The sequence below is a fragment of the Vipera ursinii genome, assembly GCF_947247035.1.
Source record: "Vipera ursinii genome assembly, chromosome: 6".
NCBI lineage: Eukaryota > Metazoa > Chordata > Lepidosauria > Squamata > Viperidae > Vipera > Vipera ursinii.
In genome coordinates, this window is record NC_139515.1 from 88804362 (window position 1) to 88819411 (window position 15050).

General features: G+C 49.1%; 4 protein-coding genes across 5 annotated transcripts in view; 1 reads left to right on the forward strand and 3 right to left on the reverse strand.

The window, feature by feature from the left end:
* Window positions 1-15050, reverse strand: part of LOC310642455 (snaclec coagulation factor X-activating enzyme light chain 1) — a 75390-nt gene that overhangs the window by 32070 nt on the left and 28270 nt on the right. The window lies entirely within an intron of this gene.
* Window positions 1-15050, forward strand: part of LOC310642445 (snaclec stejaggregin-A subunit alpha-like) — a 39050-nt gene that overhangs the window by 11175 nt on the left and 12825 nt on the right. The gene's annotated exons all lie outside the window — the stretch shown is intronic.
* LOC310642448 (snaclec A2-like) overlaps window positions 2159-15050 on the reverse strand; it is a 41287-nt gene continuing 28395 nt past the window's right edge. Inside the window, exon 7 of the mRNA XM_083366171.1 lies at window positions 2159-2287. The gene's annotated coding sequence lies outside the window, so the exon portion shown is untranslated. The remainder of the gene's footprint in view (window positions 2288-15050) is intronic.
* Window positions 2172-12529, reverse strand: LOC310642450 (snaclec EMS16 subunit beta-like). 2 transcript variants are annotated; one of them, XM_083366174.1, is made up of 6 exons: window positions 12374-12529; window positions 12122-12207; window positions 9690-9787; window positions 8132-8269; window positions 3208-3298; window positions 2172-2412 (listed from the first exon to the last, which is right to left on the reverse strand). In XM_083366174.1, the coding sequence occupies exons 2-6, from the start codon at window positions 12177-12179 to the stop codon at window positions 2345-2347; spliced, it is 453 nt and encodes a 150-aa protein (XP_083222300.1). In that variant the 5' UTR covers window positions 12180-12207; window positions 12374-12529; the 3' UTR covers window positions 2172-2344. The 2 variants fall into 2 exon arrangements, with proteins under 2 accessions (XP_083222300.1, XP_083222299.1); XM_083366173.1 differs by having other exon boundaries at window positions 12338-12502.

The following is a 15050-nucleotide window of genomic DNA, read 5'->3' on the forward strand; positions in this document are numbered from 1 at the left end:
AAGGTAGTACAATAGTACACACAACAAAATAAAGGGGGCCAATTAAAGGTTGGGGAGGGTGGGATGTGGAGGTGGCACCTGTTGTTAATTGATTCCCCCCCCCCATTGTGATGCTCCCCCATTGGGGTCCCAAGGCAGAGCCATGTCTTTAGGCCCTTGTAGAAGGAGAGGAGGGTTGGGTTGGGGCCCATCTCATTCCTGGGGGGGTGCAAGATATTCCACAGGGAGGGGCAGCAGCAGAGAAGGCCCTTCTCCTGGGTGGGAGGGGCCAAGCCCAGTGGGTTAGGAGGGTCCCCAGAGCAGCCTGGACCCTGCAATGGAGGCCTTGAAAGGTCATCACCACACCTTGAAGGGCATCTGAAATGCCCAATCTGAGAAAGGCCACGACTGGAGCACAACTCAAAGGTCCGCAAAGGGTCTCCCAGCCGGATGGAGGACTCAGCCCTGCAGCACACCACAACACCGCAGCCCAGGGGTGGACCTCCGGCTCCCTGTCCAGACCGGCTGAGGCCGGCCATGGAGAAAGGAGTCGAACCAGCGCAGAACAGGGCCGGCCCCAAAGGATGCCGCGGTCGATGGGATCGAGGGCCACTGAGCGCTGCCGGAGGGCGAGGGTGGTGGCACGGTCACCCACGCCCTTGTCACTTCTCGTCTGGATTACTGCAATGCTCTCTACATGGGGCTGCCCTTGAAATTCACCCGGAGGCTTCAGCTGGTGCAAAATGCAGCCGCGCAGGTGCTTATGGGAGTATCTCGATACTCCCATGTTACACCTCTCCTGCGCGAGCTGCATTGGCTTCCGGTTGCCCTCCGGGTGCGATTCAAGGTGCTGATAATCACCTTTAAAGCCCTACGTGGCTTAGGCCCGGGGTACTTGCAAGACCACCTGCTGCCATTGTCAACCTCCCTTCGCCCGGTTCGCTCCCACAGAGTCAGCCTCCTCAGGGTGCCGTCGGCCCGGCAATGCCGGCTGGCAACCCCCAGGGGGAGAGCCTTCTCTGTGGGCGCACCGACCCTCTGGAATGAACTGCCTCCGGAGCTGCGGTCGGACCCTGACCTTCGATCCTTCCGCCATGACCTGAAGACATGGTTGTTCCAACAAGCGGGCCTGGACTGACTATGGTTTTAAATATGGCTTTTATTGGGTTAAATTGTCATTTATTTATTACATTCATTGTTTAATTCTTTTTTAATTTTTGTATTTTATGTCTCTCAATTTTTATTGTTGTGAGCTGCCCTGAGTCCTTGGGGAGAAGGGCGGCATATAAATTTAATAAATCCTATTCCTAATCCTACCCCTCCCCACTCTTGCCGGAGGTCCTCAGCAATTGAGCCTGGTGCTCTTTCTCCCCCAGAACCGGGCCTGAATCCTGGCTGGGGGGTCTCCGTCACCCGGGACCCTTTTCCACAACCATCCCTGGAACGGGGAGATTGGCAACTGGATGAAGCAGGGGTGGCTTTTTTAAGGAGGGGGCCAGCCAGGGATTCCTGAAAAGGACGAAGAGGGAACTGGCAGCTGGGGGCCCTGAGACCCTCCCGGCCCCTGCCCACTTCCGGGCTCCAGCAGGCACCAACCGATCCCAGACAGCCAGGCAAGAACTCTCCCAGGTCTTAAGATCCCCGTTTCCCAGTGCCTGAATCTTGGTAGCTGCACCCGGAATTCCTGGACTTCCTTTTCCGGGGAGAAGGTTTGCCAGGAAATCCCTCCTGAGGGGCCCATCCTGAAGCCCAATTCAACTCCGCAGAGTAAATAGACAATCCGTTTCTCCACGATCTCGGGGTGCCTGAGAGGGATCCCCAAATTCCCAGAGTAGGGGCTTCAGCTGCTAGTTGGAAAACTCAACACCCGGAAAGCGCCTCCTGGACCCACCCCCCCTCCCACCCCCCTGCCTTCTTTAGTGGGATGCCGCCATCTTGCCCAGGGGGGGCACTGGGGTTGCCAATCGGCTCTGGGGGCAGGGAAGGGGTGCTGAGGCCCAGCAGGTTCCACCCCCTTCGGATCCAGGGAGGGGGACGGGAGGAAAGCATCTGCGCCTGAGTGGGTGGTCCCACCTAAGAGTCGCCCTCCCCCCTTAAGGCCGAGCCCTGCCACGAAGGGGGCTGGGGGGTCTTGAGCTTCACGCCTCGACCGTCTCCTGGGTGCCCCAAAGAAAGAAGGCCAGTCGTGCTGGGCAGAATTTATTGGACCTCCAGGCCCATCAGGAGCAGCAAAACCAGATCCCGGCTACAGAGAGCCTCCTTTGAGCGAAGGGGGCAGAGCAGAGATGGCGGCAGGTGGGGGTGGGGTCGGGTGGGGTGGGGGGCTTCTTTGCTTCTCCAGAGTTCGCACAGCTGGATCTTCAGGCTATGCCCGGAACTTGCAGACGAAAGATGCAGACTTTTCGCAACCACTATTGATCCAATAGATGTTATCTGGGCAGCAAAAGAAAAATTTTGATCACTTTTTGCAGAGATTCCCCAAGAGTCCAAGAAGATCTTTTCAGTGGCAAGGCAGGAAAGAGGAAAAAGCCAGATGCCCTGAGACAATGATGGCTTTTGGAACTAGGTTAAGACGGAGCTTGTTAGTTTAATTATGGGCTGATGCCCCCATAATAATTTTCATATAGAGCTCCAGTCTCGTTTTTAAGGGTTTGTCCCATGGTTGTGTTGTGTTCCCTTGTCTGTACAGAGTGTGGGACTGAGGCAGCTCAGAGATCCAGGAGGTCAAGGAAGGTCACCAGTGGCCAAGGGGTTGAGAGAAGGATCCCTTGGGTCTCCATGGAGGGTGTCAAGCCCTGTGGGCTTGCCACTTCAGGGAAGGGAAAGGGAGGGGAATCCCCCTTTGCCTGGGAATCCCTCTGCCTGACCTCCAAGCAAGCTGACTGGTCTCTCTAAGGCCACTGAACAGCTGAGGCCCCTGGCTGCATGCTGGACTGCTGGAGACAACGCTGGAGGGGAAGGCGGAGGCCAGCTAAGCTGGTTTTAGGGAGGGAAGCCGGCTGGTTGGATGGGGGGTGGTGGAGCTAAGGGGATTGCCTGTATATAAGGCACTGGGAGAAAGTCACTCCCAGTGCTGACTTTATTTGCTGTTAATTGCCGTCAATAAACACTGGTCAGAACGGTCCTGCCCAGCCAGCTACTTTCTTGACCATCATTTATCATTTGTGGAACCAGGGGGAAACACACCCTGCTTGACGTAACAAGGTTTGCACCACCACATTAACTTACCTGGCTTGAGTACCATTACTGTACAATAGGGTCTTCGAGTCATGGCTTTGTAGTCAAACTTGGCATTATCACTCCACTCCCAGTGGCAATCCTGGAAAGACAAGGAAGCCCCCTGAGCTGATTGAGGAGGGGGCTCTGGCCATGCAGGGCCCAGGGACAGAGAGAGAAAAGTTGGCCGAGCTTAAAGGGGAAGAGCAAATGTATCCCCCCTCCTTCCCCCCCTCTCTCTTTCCTCCCCCCCCCCTCTCTCTCTCTCTCTCTCTCTCTCTCTCTCTCTCTCTCTCTCTCTCTCTCTCTCTCTCTCTCTCTCTCTCTCTCTCTCTCTCTCTCTCTCCATGAGCCTCACTTGACCCGGAGCAGCTAAGCAGGGTCACACTTGGTGACCGCTTGGGGAGGGGACAGTCAGGAGATCCAGAGGGAAACGAGGAGGAAACGGCCCGGAGGTGTCCGAGGAGTCACCAGCTCAGCTTGAGGCCACTTTGCCCGATACCCAACGTGGTGACCGCTCCGAACGACACTCATTGGTCTCCGGAAGAGAAACCGCCTCAAAGCCCATCAGTCCCTGCATGGGGGAAGCAGAATTAGAACCCAGGGCTACGGGGGACTCTCGGGAAGAGAAAAGCATCCTGGATATCTTCAGTCACGTATTCGGATGAGCTACTTCGCTCTTGTTGCCAGAAATTCATATTTCTATTCACAAAGTCACCAGGAGCTGATTTCAACTCCGGGGAAACTCCCCTCCTTTGCAGATGATCGAGCTTTTTTCTAGAGCTGAAAATGCAACAGAGCAGGGGACAAAATCCTGCCGGTGACAGAAACGAGGAATTTCTGTGTTAAATAAAGAGGGGGGAGGAAAGAACAGCCCCCCCCCGGCCGGACCTCTAAAGCCCCTGAGTGGAAGGCCCAGCGGAGTCTCCCCCAGGTTTGGGGGCCATCCAAGGCGCCCTCAAGAGGGAGGAAGGCCTGGAGGCCGAGATGGGGGCCAGGGCAGGATGCGGCCCTTCAGGAGAGCGCTGGGTCCCCCAGGAGGAGGGAAGGATTGGGTGAGGGGGGCAGAGAGAGAGAGAGAGACAGAATGGCAGTTCAAGGATTTCTGCTTTGGTTTTCTCGGCCGTTGTCCAAGGCAAGAACGTTGGAGACAGAGACCTTGGCCTCCCACCAGACGAACCTTAAAAAAAACCCTCCTGGAAAACTTTTGGTTTTATAGAGCCTTTTTGTTTATTTCTTGTTTGAAAACCAGCGGGATTTTAACTTCTTAAACTTTTTGAAAGTATGGTGGGAATGGACATCTAGTGACATCTAGTGGCAAAACCGAGAACTATATGCAGTCTGTTCTGATCAGAGTAAAACTTGGCTGTATGCCTAGACATTGCTTATATTTTAAATATCTTGGTGTCCTTGGAATTTAAAGTCCTGTGGCTGGGAAAGAAAGACCCTTTTTGGATTGCCCTGTCTTACAGCATGGATTATAATTATAAACAGTGCTTTTTTTGGTAAAAGAAAAAGGTGCCGGAACTCACATATATCATACAACCTTGCCTACCCTACAAGGTTTCATCCAAAAAAGGTGCCGGAACTCCGTTCTGAGCGTTCTATGACCAAAAAAAGCCCTGATTATAAATAAAAACGATGTTTGAAGTCATCGGACTTCTCTGGATTACAAATACCGCTTGACCTGGAATCTTTATAAGCTGTTTTGAAAGAGTGAATAACAAGAAACCCCTCTGAACCAGAATACTTTGCATTACAAATTTTCGTATTTTTTTCTTTTTTTTTCTTTTTGCCCTTCTGCTCTTTTTCACTATTTACTATTTTTATTGTTTACCTTTCCTATTTGTTAGGAGCTTATTGGATTATAAATTTCGACTTACTTGGTGGATTACAATGTATGATTTAAAGATAAAGATGAACGCTCCAAACGTATCTAAAGTTAGAAAAAAAAAGGATCTTCAGCTTCTACACGTCCAGACTGTCAGAGAACAATATATACGATGCTTCAACAAGAAGCAATTCGAGAGGCAATCTCTACTCACGTGGCGGTCACATCGAAAAACCATGTGGAGTTGAAAAGTGATTTTGATAAAATGAATAAAAAAATAATACGGATTCTCAATTTGAAAATTTTAAATAGCAAAGAATTCAAAAGATAGAAGATAAATCAGCTGAGGCTGACCAGAAACTAGAAATTTTACAAGATGAAAATCAGAAGTTTATCCAAATAAATGAAGAACTAGAAGACTCGATAGCGGGGATAGAGATGGAAACAGCTTCATACTTTTTAAGGTTTCAAAATATAATGGAAGATAAGGAAGAGGATCTGCTAGGCTTGATAACTGAATTATTGGCAGATGCATTAGGAACTGGGAAACAGCAAATGGAAGGAGAATTAGACCAGATCTATGGAGTTAACTCAAACTATGCTAGAAGAAATAAAGTCCCCAGGGAAGTGCATGTTAGATTTCTTAACAGATCTAAAGGAGACGAGATTTTGAGAAAAGTAAGAAGTGAACCTTTGAAATACAAAGAAAAAGAAATTGTAGTCCTCGAACTAGGTGGAGTTGCTCTCTCTATAAGAAATAACTACATCTCTACAGAAATAGAGCTAAACAATAATGAAAACTGTCTTGAATGCATTTGGGTCAATATAAAAGGGGGGGAATGACATTGCCATAGGTGTATACTATAAGCCAGGGCTTTTCAACCTTTTCATCCATTGTACCACTTTTAGGATATGGCGACATCCGAGTACCACCAGTCGCCTAGCAAGGTGTCAAAAACCTGATGACAAAAAAAGGGAAAAAGTGATGAAGTACAAGTAGTCCTTGACTTACAACAGTTCGCTTAGTGACTGTTCAAAGTCACAATGGCACTGAAAAAAGTGCCCCCCAAGCCACAGCTGAGCAAGACACCTGCCTGCCCACCCGGCGCTGATCCTGGAGCCTGGTGCTGATCCTGGTGCTTCCGCCGAGCCCTGCAGCTCCAGCCATCTCTCACTCAGGCCTGTGTGGTGCTGCCACCGGTTCAGCTCATTCCCCTCCCCTGCTACCACTTTTCTAGGATAGTTGCGTACCACCTGCCAGGTGCCAATGTACCACAGGCGGTAACCGTACCACTGGTTGAAAAGCCCTGCTATAGGCCACCCAACCAAACAGAGGAAATATATGAAATTTTGCTAGTCAGCTAACTAAGGTATGTAGGAAGCACATCACAATAGTAATGGGGAACTTTAATTACCCTGACATCAACTGGGAGACAAACTCTGCACCAAGTGGAAGATCAAACAGATTCCTGACAAACCTAGCAGACAACTTTCTCTCCCAAAAAGTAGAGAAGGGAACTAGGGGATTAGCCATATTGGATTTAATCCTCACTAACAGAGATGAAATGATAGAAAGTGTCGAAGCCACAGGAACCTTGGGGGGAAGTGATCATGCAATATTGGAATTCAACATTCTGGAGGCACAAGCAATAGAACACAGCCCAACTAGAGTCTTGGATTTTAAGAGAGCTAATTTCAATAAACTTAGAGAGAGCTTGGGAAGGATTCCATGGATGAGAATCCTCAAGGGGAAAACAACTCAAGAAGCTTGGGAAATTTTGAAAAATGAGATAATAAAAGCCCAGTCTAGCACAATACCAACAAAGAAGACAAATAACAGGTCTCAAAAGAAACCAGCATGGCTGCATAAAGAACTCTCTGATAAATTGAAAGATAAAAAGGACAAGTATAAAAAGTAGAAAGAGGGGCACATAAATAAGGCAGAATATCAGCAAATAGTCCGAGCCTGCAAAGATGAAGTGAGGAAAGCTAAGGCTCAAAATGAACTAAGGCTTGTGACCAAAGTAAAAAATAACAAAAGAAGCTTCTTTCAACATGTAAAAAACAAGAAAAAAGTTAAGGAAATGATTGGTCCATTAGTGGGGGAAAGAAACAGGAAGAAATGGTAGTAGAAGGAGCAGTCAAACTAAGAGAGGAGGAAGAAATTAAAAACACATATACAGAAGAAGGAGCAAGACGAAGAGATCAGAGACAGTTAAGATTGACTAGAAGATTAAGACCTAGATATAACTGAAAGAGATGGAGGAGAGTGGGATTTTGTCAATGAATATAAATGGACTAAAAGGTAAAGGTTCCCCCGCACATGCGTGCTAGTTGTTTCCGACTCTAGGGGCCGGTGCTCATCTCCGTTTCAAAGCCGAAGAGCCGGCGCTTGTCCGAGGACGTCTCCGTGGTCACGTGGCTGGCATGACTAGACGCCAAAGGCGCACGGAGCGCTGTTACCTTCCCACCATAGCGGTCCCTATTTTTCTACTTGCATTTTTACGTGCTTTCGAACTGCTAGGTTGGCAGAAGCTGGGACGAGTAACACATGATTACAAAAATTAAAAATGGATATAATTTGTCTTCAAGAAACACACGTTAAGAGACAACATTATAAATTGTTAGAACAACTGAAAATTGGCAAACTTTACTTTGTATTAGCACTTCAAAAGAAAAGAGGAGCAGCTCTATATATTAAAGAAACAATGAATCCCAAAGAAATTTACGCGGATGAAGAGGGGGGAATATTAATGGTGGAAATAAATGACAAACAAGCTATTTTATCAAAAACTATATAAACTTTTTTTTTGTAATAATGCCACTTGGGGGCCCCCGAAAGCCCTAATAAGCAGGCATATACATAGAATGAAGGCTATTGCTAAGCACATTGTTTTGTGCTTAGATTGTGAGCCGCCCTGAGTCTTCGGAGAAGGGCGGGATATAAATGTGATTTTAAAACAAAACACAAAAAAACCCCCAACCCTAACCCAAATCCCAACCCTAATCCTGACCCACCTTATCCCTAACCCTATAAAAACTAATAACATCTATTAAAAAACCCTCCTGAGAAACAGTAAAAGATTAGCATTCGAGAGGACCTACATTCCATGGATCATTCAGTCCGATCCACACAGAACCGAATTTCAAAACTTTGGAGGCCACCTTTGACACAAAAGCTTCTTCTTCACTGCTGTGGATGGAGGCCAGATGGCTGCCTTTGTGCTGTTGTGTGCAGAATTTCTGGGAGAGACCAACAAGAGAGAAAGACACTTCTTCAGCTGAGAAGCAGATTTGTGTCTATATGGTGTGGGGTGTGTGTGTGTGTGTGTGTGTGTGCGCGCGCGTGTCTTTCTGCCTCCGAGAACAGAGCAGGGCTCTGACTGGCTGATCCTGGCCACCCTCCCCATCTCCTTGAGACCCGCAGTTGCCCTCCCTGAAGAGGCAGTTTTTGAGCAAAGCCTCTTTCGGCTTCAGGACCCTCAACAGAGGCCCCGGACTGAACCCGGGACCAGCCTTTGCGGCAGGGGGCTCTGCAGACCCCACTCTCCGCCTGCTCCCTGTCCTCCTCCTCCTCCCCCTCCTCCTCTGAGTTTCCGAGAGGGAGGAGCGGAAAAAAGAGTTTGCAGAATCTTGGGGTGGGGGCAAATGCAGCTCAGCCTTCCAGATTTGGGGAGGCCTCCCAGCCAGCTACTGCCTGGCTTTTCAGAGCATCCGAGACCTCCAGGCACACTCAGGCCTCACCTCTGCGGGATAACAGCCTCACAGAGAGGGAAGGGCCCTTGGAGGTCTTCTAGTCCACCCCCCTACGTCATTCCGGACAAAGGGCTGTCCAGGAAGGGGGAGGCTGCCTAACTGGACTAGACCCCTCCCTGATCCCCCCCAACGCCTCTCACTTCTCCAGCCTGAAATGGGTTTTGACAGGTCTCTGATCCCTCCGATGGCGTCTGCCAAAACCTGCTTTCTCCTCCCCCAAAAGGAAGCTGAGAGCCAGCTGGCCTAGTGGGGGAGGCACCAGGCTCGCAGCCAGGAGGCGGGAGTTCTAGTTCCGCCTGAGGCGTGAAAGTCGCCGGGTGAGTTTGGGCCAGTCCCTCCCTCTCAGACCAGTCCACCTCACAGGGTTGTTGTTCTGGGGAAAACAGAAGGACAAAGGATGATTGTGTGTGCTGGCCACCTTGAGGTTATTTGTAAAAAATAAGCAAAGTGGAATAAAAACAAATTTAAGAAAAGGCCACATTAAGGAAAGGCATTGGGGGAGATGTAGGGCAGGAGGGGAGGAAAACAAGCCAGGAGAGGTGCAAATCCCGGCCCTTCATCGGCCCCAGATGAGGCTGCTGCCCTCCGCCCACCTTCTGCCCAGAGGCAGCGGAGGGTCCAGCATCCGGGGAGCGAGGGGGGGGGCAGCAAACACGATCCTGGCACCGTTTCCTGCTGGCTCAAAGGGTGGAGAAGGGAAGCTCAAAGGGGCTCAGAGGAAGAGTCCTTGGGATATCTGCGTCTCAGAGGTCCCCAAAATCGGGGGCTTTGCTCCCTTTTTGAACCCCCAGGTGAGTCTCCCTCCATCTCCTCGTAGCCAGAGGGGACCTGGGAGCTTTGCAAGGCTCTCCCTACACATCTCCCCTGCCTGGGCGGGAACTTCCACAGGCACACATGCATGTCTCACCTCGGCATCAGTCCAGTTTTTGAGTGGTTCGATGACCTTATAGCAATGCTCACCAAAGGAGGACCAACCATTGGGACAACAGAAACCAGCTTCAGTTCCTGTGTGGGAAGATAGGAGGCCCAATGAGAAGAGAGGAGGAGGAAGAGCAAGGAGGAGGAGGGGGAGGAGAGAGGAGGAATGGAGGAGGAGGATGTTAGATGTTTTGTGCCAGCCATGGCAGTTCCCCAAAAAGGTCATCAGATGGGAGCAAAGAGGCTTCTTTGCTTCCACTGATGAGCCAAGGGTCTCAGACCCGACAGCCCCATTGGCGAGAGAGTTTTATGGTCAGGGAGGGACCAAGACCCCCCATAAATACCTCTGCACGAGGGGCTGCTCTTTGTTGTAGTTCTAGCTTCTTAAAATTCTACTCCTAGCTCCTAGTTCTTCTTCTATTTTAGTTATGTAATGCTAGCTTGTTTTATTTTATTTCTCTCTCACATGCAGGCATGAATGCTTTCATGCCAAGTATTTCTTTCTCTTTAATCTATCATTGAATAAAGCTAATATGATTGCATCTCTGCGTGATGCTTTTACTTGGAAGCACCTTTAACGATCCATCGTCCTCGTGAGATCACCTCACAGAGGAGAACTGGGTCTGCGGACCACTCTTAACCTGCTGTGTTGCAAAGATCTTTGATGACAATAAATTGCAACTGACTTGCAGCTTCCTTTGCAGATCATCCAAACCTCGGTTAGAGCTAACCTTGGTTAATTCCCTGGAAGCTGCATGTCTGCTTTCACTCTGTCCACGTTGGTTGCTTTTTTCATTCAGTGAACGTGCAAAGGTGGAAATTGGGTTCCTTCACGAATAGATTAACCTTTGCAGACCTGCCTGGGCCTCAGGTCCCCAACTAAGCCAATTTGGCCTAGTGGTTAGAGCACCTGGCTAGAAAGCGGGAGTCCAGGAGTTCTAGTCCCGCTTTAGCCCTGGAGGTTAGCTGGGTGACTTTGGGCCAATCACAAGGAGATGGGGAGTTCTAGTCCCGCCTTAGTCACGAAAGCAGGGTGACTTTCTGTCAATCACTCTCTGCTTAATGCACCTCACAGGGTTGTTGTTGTGGGAAAACTGAAGGAGGAAAGAATATCAGCTATGTTCGCTGCCTTGAGCTATTGGTAATAATAATAATAATAATAATAATAATAATAATAATAATAATAATAATAATAATAATAATAATAATAATAATAATAAGTTGGAAGGGACCTTGGAGGTCATCTAGTCCAACCCCTTCCTCAGGCAGGAAACCCTATACCATTTCAGACAAATGGCTGTCCACTCTCCTCTTAAAAACTTCCAGTGTTGGAGCATTCACCACCTCTGGAGGCAGGTTGTTCCACTGGTTAATTGTTCTGACTGTCAGGAAGTTTCTCCTTAGTTCTAGGTTACTTCTTTCATTGGTTAGTTTCCATCTGTTGCTTCTTGTCCTGCTTTCAGGTGCTTTGGAGACTAGCTTAACTCCCTCTTCTTTGGGGGCAGCCCCTGAGATATTGGAAGACTGCTATCATGTCCCCCCTCGTCCTTCTCTTCATTAAACTACACATACCCAATTCCAGCAACCGTTCCTTATATCTTTTAGCCTCCAGTCCCCCAATCATCTTTGTTGCTCTTCTCTGTACTCTTTCTAGAGTCTTGACATCTTTTTTACATCGTGGTGACAGGATACACAGGAATAAATAATAAATAAATAAATAAAAACCGTGAAGCTTCTTGACCAATTAAGAGTTAGCAAGAATTATCCCCACTTTGGATGCAACCTATGCAGACTACTGCAATGTCCTTGATGTGGGGCCACCCTTGAAAGCCTCCTAAATTTGCAATTTCTGCGGAAGGAAGCAGCCAGGCTGTTGACCAGTGCAAAGGAAGGGGGATCCGGTGGGTCCGTCCTAAGGGATCTCCTCTTGCCTCCTGGGTTCCCCTAAACAACTACAGGGGTTCAGTGGCAGATTTCCAGTGGGGCTGCCCCCCTGGTCCCCCTCCCAAGAAGGGCCCCTCTGAAGATGCCCCCAGCAGGGGCTCAGCTCTTCAGCAGATGGGGAAAGGTCTTCAGACCCGCTGTGTGGCCACCATGGAGAGAAATCCCTAGCAAGAGGTGGGGGAGGGGCACTCTACTTTTAATTCATCAATGCAAGCTTTTTCCCCAAGGGTTGAACTTCATTCTTAATTAATTCATTCTGCATTTCAGGGGTGCTAATTTCGCTTTGGTTTTGCATCGTTGCTCGCAGTCCTGAGTCTTGGGGCGGAGAGAGAAGCTGAGATCCGAAGGGCAGAATGAGCCAAACAATAAAAGAAACTTTGGGGAGAGGATTCGGGGGGGGGGGGTTCAAATCAGGAAGGGGTTGGATATGTGAGAGCTTTGGCCTCTCCGGACACGAGAGACCCTGCTCGAACTCACCACTCAGGGAGAGGAACACGACCAGCAAGCCGAAACTGACGGAGATGAATCGCCCCATGGTCTTCCTTCCTTCCCTGCAGAGAGAACTGGGGGGGGGGGAGAGGAAAGTAGGTCATGCAGCAGCCTTGAGGGGGTGGGGGGGATCACAGTGAATCCTGCATTGCTCTGTAAAGGAGAGAGAGGGGGGGCAATAGGGATCTTATGCAGGGGCCTCACCTGTCAGGTGCCCACAGGTGGAAGAGCCGCACTCACCTGTCCCTCAGCCTCCACAGGTAGCAACTCTGCTCAGAGGCAACTCCAGGCTTTCCTCCTGGGAGGGGAACGGAGGCATTTATAGGCAAGGAAAGGGGGGGATTTCTGTGGGGGGGGCAGTGGGAGAAAAGGCTCTGTGTGAGAAGGGATTTTTGTGCCTAGGGATCAGGAAGTAGCTTGTTTGCACAAAAGAAGTTGACGGATATACTCTCTGCCAGGACGGATGTCACGGAGGGATTCTTGCAGTTTGAAATGTTCCCTGAGGTCATCCAGTCCAGCCCCTGCTCAGTGCAGCAATCCAAAGGAAAGCACCCCAGATACGTGGCTGATTAGCCCCCACTCCTCCGGGTATCCAGACAAGGGGATCCCCCCCACACCTCCTCTGGTCTTGGGGCTGCTGTTGACAGGCTGACTTCCCCTTTTTCTGAGCGAGATTTTTCTAACTCTCCTAGAGAACCTGCAGGAATGAACAGATCCCTGAGCTGGGTGTTTCGTTGCAGACGTTTCCTGACCCAACTAGAGAACATCATCAGTGCTAGAAGAGAATCAGTTTCTGGAGAGGAGGGGGGGAGGAAGACTCATTGGGCTGCTACCTGCCATGCTTCAGTCCTGCCTCTCCCCCTCCCCCAGGTTGGAAAAATCTCTTCCTGGATTTTGCCCCTGGATGGCACAGTTTGAACCGTGTTCTACCCAAGTCAGCAAAGAAAGCGTATTTGAACTGGGGAATGCTGTGGGGAAAAGCCCGCAGCCCCACATCAGACACAGAGCCAAGGGAGGGGGACACTTTCCACCCTCATCCTGCAACTTGTTGTGTGCAACCTCCTCCCCCATCGCTGCTTTGCAACTGAGCAGAATCGGCCGTTCACCACTGGTTGCCCTGCACCACAGGTCCCATGTTCCTTGGCCCTTCTTTTGCTTGGCTAAATGTCTGTGGTATATAGACATTTATATACCATGGAAGAATATAAATCCTTTCATTCCTGACCATCCTGCCAGAGCTGAAGCTTCTTGGACGAGAAGCAAAGAAAAGAAAAACAAGAAAGTCCAGTTGCCTCCTGGAAAAGAGATTTGAGTTTTGTTTTGGCTTCTTGTGGGGGGCAAGTGGCTGCTCTAGGGAAACCCAGCCACGGGGTTGACCCTCTGGGTGTTTGGGGGGGGGAGGGAGCAAGCTGGGCCTCTGGGAACCAGGCTCAGGGGTCCACAGGTGCTTCCTCAGCCTTGGCCCTTTAGGCGGCCTGGACTTCACCTCCCAGAATCCCCCAGTCTCGGCCTTGTCCCAGTCCAGGCAGCAGCCCTGAACTGAAGGGACCCCCGGCTTCTGCCCGGGGCCAGGAGGTGGGGGGGAAGGGAGCCTTGAAAGGGGTTTGGCAAGACTCACAAAGGAGCAATTCTTGCCTCGGCACCAGGAAGAGCTGCTGTTGTTCCCAAAACAAGGATGAGCAAGCTTGGATTCCTTACAAGCCGGATTTGGATTTGGCGTCATCCCGGTGAGGGAAGTCAGTTCCCCAGAGAAGGAAATATTAAAAAGGGCAGAAAAACATATTTCCTCAAAAGATATTGAAGAACCAGGAAAGCATGCCCTGTTTTCTTAATAGTTTCCTTCCCCCAAGAAGAAAACCAGTTCTCTAGACATGCAAATGTAAACCATCAAGAAAGTTGGAGATTGAAGCTTAGGAAGACAAAGACCCAAAATCTACATACCCCAGCCCCAGGAAAGCAGGATACCTTTGGACATGTCATTCTTTGACCCCTTGGTTCTTCTAATAATGCCAGGGGTTGTGCAGTTTCCAGAGTTTGCTGTACATCTTTTACAATCAGCGAGGTGATTTCTTCACCTTGCTGTATACCTTCCGTTTGTGCCTGTCACGCTCCTTCTTCCTTTCCTCTTTTGAATTCTGGGGGTGGCGATGAACCTGCTTTCAGTACATTACAATAAAAATTTCGTGCCTTCAGAACTGTATTAAGATGATATCTTGTACCTACATAATTCACCACTATCCCCGTTGGTATTTCCCACCTGAACTGGAGCTGTCATTTTTTAAATTCATCTGCCAAGAAAACAAACTCTTTCCTTTTTCTTAAAATTCTTGGTGGAATTTTTTTCAAAATCAACACCTCTTGATCAGCCACTTTAAATCTGTTATGATAAAAAGCTTGGATAATTGCATTTCTGATCGTTCTTTTTGTAAAATAAACAATCACATCTCTTGGTAAATTTCTTTGTCTAGCAATCCAGGAGTTGACACGAAATATTTTATCTATTTCCATTATAAAATCTTCAACTCGCCATCCCAATATAGGCGCCACAGCCTTTGCAAATATCTCTTCCAGGTTTTCTTGTGGGTTTTCTTTCAGACCCCTTATCCTCAAAGCAAACTCCATGTCTCTATATTGTATCATACCACCTCATCATCAATCTTATCCATTTTATTCTCAGCTTTGCACATTTTAGCTTCCAGTATCAAATTACTTTTGTTAACTTCTTCCATGCGTTCATCCAAACGCTCAATACAACCTGCCAACCCCTGAAATGCCAATAAAATATCCTCTCTTATTTCCTTATTTTTCTCATTAATGAGCTCCGCCATTTGCTCAGATGGAAGTTTTAAAGCCTCTTTTAGTCTTTTAATGTTAATGTTGGTGGAGGTGCTGCGGGGGGTGGCATCAAGGTCTGAAG

What these genes read in the sequence shown, in the direction of transcription:
- LOC310642450 (XM_083366174.1), bottom strand. Translation starts at nt 12,179, where the DNA reads ATGGGGCGATTCATCTCCGTCAGTTTCGGCTTGCTGGTCGTGTTCCTC. An exon ending in CGTGTTCCTCTCCCTGAGTG is followed by an intron (nt 9,788 to 12,121) that starts GTGAGTTCGAGC and finishes CTTCCCACACAG; the next exon opens with GAACTGAAGCTGGTTTCTGT. An exon ending in AAAACTGGACTGATGCCGAG is followed by an intron (nt 8,270 to 9,689) that starts GTGAGACATGCA and finishes GGTCTCTCCCAG; the next exon opens with AAATTCTGCACACAACAGCA.